At 38.4% G+C, this 7500-nt stretch overlaps 1 protein-coding gene across 1 annotated transcript in view; it reads left to right on the top strand.

Moving 5' to 3' along the window:
- The window catches only part of LOC138022443 (charged multivesicular body protein 1a-like), an 18134-nt gene that overhangs the window by 6501 nt on the left and 4133 nt on the right, over positions 1-7500 (top strand). Inside the window, exons 4-6 of the mRNA XM_068869572.1 lie at positions 3737-3883; positions 5826-5894; positions 7459-7500. The exon at positions 7459-7500 is cut by the window's right edge and continues 18 nt beyond it. Of these exons, the coding sequence (XP_068725673.1) occupies positions 3737-3883; positions 5826-5894; positions 7459-7500 (258 nt within the window). The remainder of the gene's footprint in view (positions 1-3736; positions 3884-5825; positions 5895-7458) is intronic.

Below are 7500 nucleotides of genomic sequence, written 5' to 3'. Positions count from 1 at the left end.
GTTAACTGAACTGACAAAATGACTTGATCATCACGCTTTGAGAACGAGAAATACAGTCATATCAACAAGGAGATTGATCACGCTTTAAGAAACATCATTGTTTTGTCACTTGATCATCGTGCTTTATGAACGAGAAATACATATACATCAATCTCCTTCACTCTTTTTGTTTGGCGCCTCAGAAAGGAGAAATACTGGGAACCAGGAAAACTAGTGTGTATCCATATATCCACATATCTGCATATCCACTAAGCTCAGTGTTTCCACTGCGTATCCGCGTATCTGCATATCCACCCAGGTACAATGACTGACATTGGTTACAGTTGCATTAGGGAGTTAACACTGGTGTTAAATCAAGTTATTCCAGCCCTTAGGGATGCAAAACACCAGACACTAGTGTTAAACTGTGTTTCTCTCAAGTGTAACTTCAACCATTCTGTTGAAATTGCAGCTAACTCTTTTTCCAGTGGATAGTTAGCCAACCAGCGTTTAAATACCACTCATCCACTGAATAAAGATATCCACATGTACCAATCCACTGTATACCTATCAAACAAACAGCCAAATAAGTAATAAAAAATGGCCCCAATGAGAGTAGTTTAAAAATTTGTAGTTGCTGGCAAGCCTTAGTAAGGCAGCAGCCTATTCTTGATATTAGCGAAAAAAATCAAAATTTGTGGAATGTAAGATCGGAAGCATGCGCAGTCGATTGTGGTGTTATGTCTATAATCTGGGGTATTGATACCTGTGATGACATCACATGCATGTGAGAGGGAATCTTACAACCTCAGCCTTCGAGTCGAGTACTTTTCCAGTGGGTCAATATTCCCCAACAACAAGGGTTCGTGAGCATAATTATGTCAAGCCTCTTGCTTAACAAAATGGCATCTTCATTCCACTTCACCTGATGCGCGGGAACTCGTGAGTATCACATAGCGGAAGTAATTTTCATTCGTTAAAGTTAAAAATGTCAATCAATCAAAAACATTGGGTGGAAGACATCTCATGGAAGAGTTGGGTCAGGCTGTATTTTTCGTCCTCTCCACGAGTAACAAAAATGGAGCCTGATCGCTTGTTAATTCTGTCATGCACATGATGCATTTTAATGAGGTAGTTGCACTGAGCTCAGCTCTCCATTTATCGTCCTTTTCCTTCGTTCTCACCACTCCAAGTAATGTCAAAAACCAACGTACTTTTCTTAACAGTGGTAACATCGTCCTAGAGTCATCCGGAACTATGAAGCTAAGGTAAAAACCTTGTATGGAAATCAACTCGTGGCAATTTACAGCTAAGATGGCAGTTCAAGGCGAGAATTACAACCAAAGTCAAGAGGTCAAGTGCTTTGTCTCCCCGGTATTGCAACTCTGTATTGACCTTTCACCCAATACTGAAATTGACTCATGATGTGGAATTGAAAGATCCAAAGATCTACTCTACTACCAAGAATTCACATCCAAGAAAGCAAATGTTACCGTCACCCACTTGAATGTGCGTTCTATTAACTCGTGTGAAAACTTCTATTTGGTTTTTACAATCTCAGAGTCGTGGTTGGGATCCTCAACGAGCTTTCTTGATATGCATATCCCTGGTTACCTTTTGTTTCAACAGGATCGCAGGGAACATAAATCTGGCGGCGGACTCCTTGGTTATATCAAGGACATTTATAAGGCTTCCACCGTTAATCATCTCTCATCTGTCTCTGAAACGGGTTTTCAACAACTCTGGATCAAAGTGCAGTGCAAGAAACTTAAATCTTTTCCACTGTGTACTGTATATAGACCTCCAAGTACTCCACTGAGTTTCTTGAAGATCTTAGGAAATCGGTTGTGGATGCTTCGCTTCTGGGCCTAAACATAATAATTACCGGGGATTTGAACATGAACATCGTAGGCAATTGTCCGGATAATCGTGCCTTAGCCGACTTCTGCGCCATTTTCAATCTTACTCAGCTTGTTAAAGAACCTACCTGGATCACTGAGTCCTCACAGACTTCAATAGGCGTTGCATTTACAACAAACGTTAATATTATCGATACTTGTGAGATAAGATCATCGACCATCAGTGATCATAGCCTTGTTTCCTTAACACTTAAGCTGAAGGCACCGAAAACCACATTGTTTATTTGTTACTACTAGAAGCTACAAGAACTACAATTTGACCAAATTTGCAGAGGACTTGGCAAATGCTCCTTTCCACATGCATGGCCATGATGATTTCGATGACCAAGTCGATACCTTCAATTCCCTTTTCTTGGAAATCTTGAACGATCGTGCTCCAATTAAGCGAATTTAAAAGGCTTTCTATCATTTACAGCACAGTGATCCTTTTTCTGGAGATGTACTTTTAATCTCAAATGATGAGCCATTTACTCTTAATTATTCTAGAAATAAAATAACTTATGTAAATAATGCATTAAATTGTTGCCTTTGTTGTCAATTTCACCATGTTTAAAATGTTAAACAATGTCATTGTCCCCATGCACCATGAAAAATCTCTTTGTCACTAATCTAGTGAAGATTACATGTATATTGGGGGCCTGCTCCACCTTAGGGAAGGGGAAAAGAAAGAAAAGACTTAGCTAAATGTAATACAATGAATAAAATATTGAACATCATGATGGTATTTTGAGTTAGGGTACAAGGTATGTTGCCTATATTATGTATGCAAATAGACGCATGTATGCAACCAGTCACCCCAAAACGCAGACTGTGCAGACCGTGCAGACCAGGGGAAAAATATGGCGTTACCCTCACTATTATCGAGAGCTAACCATAAACAGGCTAACCTGAATGTTATTTAGGCCTAATTCAGGCTAACCGAATTTTCATTTTACAGACGGTCTGCAGTCTGCGTTTTTCAGTGTCCCATATGCAACTGCGTGCCTATTTTTTTTATTTTTGTGTTGTCTACCCCCTTTTTTTGTTTCTGAAAAAGAAAGCCTGTTGCATTGGAAAGATCATCCATCTATTGGCAAATTCAAATTTAAGAAACTTGAATGATACTGTACATGTACTAGAGGAAACCTGTCTCCAGACTCCAATCTCATAACTCTCTTGCAAAAAAAGCCCACCATAATTATTTTTCCAATCAATCAAATCAGGAAAATAAGACAAATTAATAAATAAATCACAGGGAAAAAAGAAAATGATTTAGTTAAATAGACTGTAAAGTTTACTCCCAAATACATGTAGTTTAGGTGAACTTATCGATTAGGTGACCCTACTTGACTTCTGTATCGCTTGGCTCTATGGTTTTGGTGGCCTTGGGCCTGTTTCTGGAATGTCCCGAAACTTCACGGACCATTTTTTGGTGTCACAATTCCCTTTGTAACTTCACAGTCATTTTTATATTATTTTGTTACTTTGAAAAACAGTTTAAAAGATCAGCTTTCCAAAACAAGCAGTTCCCAGTTTCACAAATGGCTTTTCGGGCTCAAAAAGTTATCGGGACTTTTGAGAAAAGGGGCCCTGAACTCAAATTAAAAGGGTTGTGATAAAATTTGGGTCAGTGGATGTAATTTGGTCAACAACAGCAATATTATTGTTCATAGACCCATTACTGTAAAGGACAGATAATCTGACACTTCGTTACTTTATGCAATTATTAAAGAGTTTTTAGCAAAAATAAATAAGTAAATAAATACATGTAGCTTTTAGAAGTGTTTGGCAAAGATTACGAGCGACACAGAATAATATCCTCATCAAAATTTAATCATTTCCCTTTTCATAATGCTTAGGCTTTGCAGCAAAAGAACATTGAAGGTGCTAGGATTTATGCAGAAAATGCCATCAGGAAGAAAAATGAAGGGCTGAACTTTCTACGACTTGCTTCTCGTGTGGATGCTGTTTCCTCTAAAGTACAAAGTGCAATGATGATGAAACAGGTCAGTGCTGCATCTATAATATTAATTTATTTTGCATTTCTATATAATTTATAAACCAGTCTAATAATCCTACTAAAACAGTAATCAATAATTTTATGGCACATTAAGGGGGTTGGTTTTTAGGCAACAGCCCTATGAAAAGGCTGCATGGATGGTTCTTTGAAGTAACTTTTTCAATGGAAATCTGACATCACTTCATTCAGAAGGCACATGCACAACTAGTCCCATCTGCCATGCCTTTCAGTGAAAAACGTGTAAAAACTCTCAGGAAACAAAAGGAAGGGGCAGTTTTTTTCATCGGAATCAGTTTTCATAAACTATAGTAAGGAATTTCTATTTGGAGAAAAAATGGAACTGATTTGAAAAGTGTATCGAAGGAGTGCCTTGTGACATCATAATTTTCTGAGGAATAACTTATTTTTCAAATCCATGCTGCATTGTGAAAAACATAGTTACAGTATCTTGCTGAGTTCTGTCTTGGTCACGTAATTCACTAAATATGGTTGTGAGTTGAACCAGACAAAGAAATGTTAAATAGAACAAACTTTTGGAAAAAGGATTATGAGTTAAAGAGACTCAAGAAAGGACTAGTTGATGGAGTCCATAGTAATGGTTTGGTACATGTAGTTAAGAGCCACCCCCCTTAAGAAGATAATACAATAGTATACATGTACACAAGCCCGCAAATAATTTTTTGCTTTTTAGTCTGTCATATGTCATGCAAGGGACAAGGTTTGCCCTGACATGCATGCAGCCACCCCGGTCCGACAAAAAAAAAATTTCCCACCTGTTAAGTGGGATGCCTGTGGCCTGGCGGCAATTTTTGCGTTCATAAAGTTCTGCAAAGATCACAGCTTCACTTTCATATCCGCAGTTCGTATATGACCATTTCATATATCATTTCATCATTGATTCATTCCTCACGGGAACATTAGAACCCACAAGTGACCAGCTCCCAACATCAGTGGCCTCATAGCTCAGTTGGTTAGAGCGTCGCACCGGTATTGTGAGGTCACGGATTCAAACCCCGTTGAAGTCCTGAATTTTTCAGGCTTCTTTACACAATTGCAAAAATGGCGTTCATAACTGCGAAGATCACAGCTTCACTTGATTTCATATCCGCAGTTCATATATGATCCATTTCATATATAATTTCATCGTTGATTCATTCCTCACGGGAACATATTACCCCAGCTCCTAACGTCAGTGGCTTCATAGCTCAGTTGGTTAAAGCATCTCACCGGTATCGCGAGGTCACTGGTTCAAACCGTGTTGAAGTCCTGAATTTTTCAGGCTTCTTTACGCAGTTGCAAAAATTGTGTTCGTAACTGCAAAAATCACAGCTTCACTTGGTTTTTGTTGCGTGGCAATGAAAACAATCCAAACATCCGCTCACTGCACAATGCTGTTTTGCTAATATTGTTGCTTTGATTTTGATAATCCTTATGTTATTGCTGTATGTATTTGTCTTTCTGTACGGTCAGACTGACCGTTTGCCAGTCAAAACCTCAAATTTACCAGACAGATGTCCAATGGCCGGAGCTTATTTGCAGGCTTGTGTACAGTAAAATTTAAACTAAGGCCGTAATAATAGTTTTCACTCTTGCCCCAAGCCTAGATAGGAGTTCTGGAGTCACTTAGGTTCTTGTTTTTGAGTTGTTCCCTTTCCTGTTATGTTGTTCGAAGTATCTCTCTTGTACAAAGTAGCTCTCATGCCTATAATTATATTGTCACCTACTGTCTATTTTTTCCAAAGTGATTTTTCCCACATTTTTGAGATCATGTTGCCTGCCACCAAAACCCTAAATGGAAGGGGGCACTCACTTTTGACATACAGGAATAGAGAAAAGTTAGTTTTCGTTTGTTTAAATTTTATCAATCTCAATGTGGATAAGTCAAGAGAAAACCCTTTATTTGAAATTCTTGAAATGTTGGTTTCCAGGTTACAAAGAACATGGATGGTGTTGTAAAAGGCTTGGACAAGGCCATGCAGTCAATGGATCTTGAGAAGGTGTGTTATTTTCTGTTGAATTCATCAGGACCAAGTTGTGGAAAGCCAGATCAAGCTAATCCTTCACAATTTAGGCTTATACATTTAAACTGCTGTCTATTTTCTAATCAGAAAAGGTTTCTGCAAGATTTTTAGCTTTCAAAATTGACAAGACTTTTGCTTTCCTTCACCAAAAGAGTACAAGGTTTAAGGCTTTTTTGACAGGCAAAATTCAAGCGTGGGCTTTTATTTAATTGCACATTAGCTTTAATCTGCTTTTGAACAACTGGTAATTTTAACATAGTCCGAAAGAATGGACATAGAAACATACTGAACTGACCACTTTCCATAGGGTCTTTTCAGGGCCAAAGGAACACAATCAACGAAACGACAGCACAGAACAACAACAACTGTTAACTTCCCAACAGGCCAGCCGCAAAACAGTTGGCTATTTGCAAGTGCAGCTGGGGAGTTGATCCATGGAAAACCAGGATCAAATTCAATGAATGGTCAAAATGGGTCTTGAACCCAAGATCTCCTGATTTCAAGGCAAGCACCCGAACCACTGGGCTGTACTGCCTCCTTGGAAAATGATTTTAGTGTTGACATTTTCGATGACTGTCAGCCATCGTTATCAAAATTATCAAGGTGAATGCCACTTCTCCAACCACCCCTAATGAGGGGGGAGAGAGGAACCCGTAACATCATGGCATTTCACAGCTTTGATGGATGTAGTCACAACTTTACAAGCCATGACCTTTCATCCATGCAGGGCTTGAAATTTAAAAAAATTGTCACAATTTTATGGCAAAATACGAAATTTTTCATGTAGTTGCAAGTTCACAAATTTTAGTCACAAAGTGTATTGTATGCAATCGTGGGTCATTGTGCTGTATTGTGCTGCCAGTGGTTAAAAAAAAAAAACAGACTGCATACATGTATGTGAAAACGGTGAATTCGTTATTTTCACAAATCCCATAATACAGTTCATTTTGGGGGCTATTTGCATTAAAACAATGGATATCCAGTTCGCTGAAGCATGATACAGTCCCAAGAGTAAAGGACTTGTATTGTCATTATGCAAAGAATCCCCCAAAACGTACTGCATTATGGGAATGGGAAAGACTAGCAATTGATGGAGGGAACTAATTTCTGCTCCAATTTTGTGCCATATCTTCAGACTTAACGTAGCAAAGTACTAGCAGAAAAGTGTCAACTGCTAACCCTTTTATTTGATAATAGTAAAGATGAAAACTTTCCCACAAATTTGTGACTCCTCCAGATATTTCAGTCACAAAAGGAAAAAAGCTAGTCACAAATGCAACTGTAGTGGTCACAGTTACGTGCACTGCCATGACATTCACCCATTTAGTTGTGATAAAGAGGGCTGACAGTCATCGAAAACTGTCAGTGCAAAATCATTAATTTTTCTTTTGGGCTATGTTAAAAGTTCCAGCAAGTTAAGGTATGTTATATGCAGTGGTAGATTTTTGTTGTGACACACTGCAGGTGAATACTGGCTTCCATGGCTGATTTAATTAAGGTTTTGACCAATGTTCAGATAACTTTTTTGTCTTCCTCACAGATTTCAGCTACCATGCAAAAATTTGAAGGAATGTTTGAGGAT

This window comes from Montipora capricornis, chromosome 10 (genome assembly GCF_036669925.1).
Source record: "Montipora capricornis isolate CH-2021 chromosome 10, ASM3666992v2, whole genome shotgun sequence".
In the NCBI taxonomy this organism is placed as follows: Eukaryota; Metazoa; Cnidaria; class Anthozoa; order Scleractinia; family Acroporidae; genus Montipora; species Montipora capricornis.
This window is presented reverse-complemented; position numbering and strand designations above follow the sequence as displayed.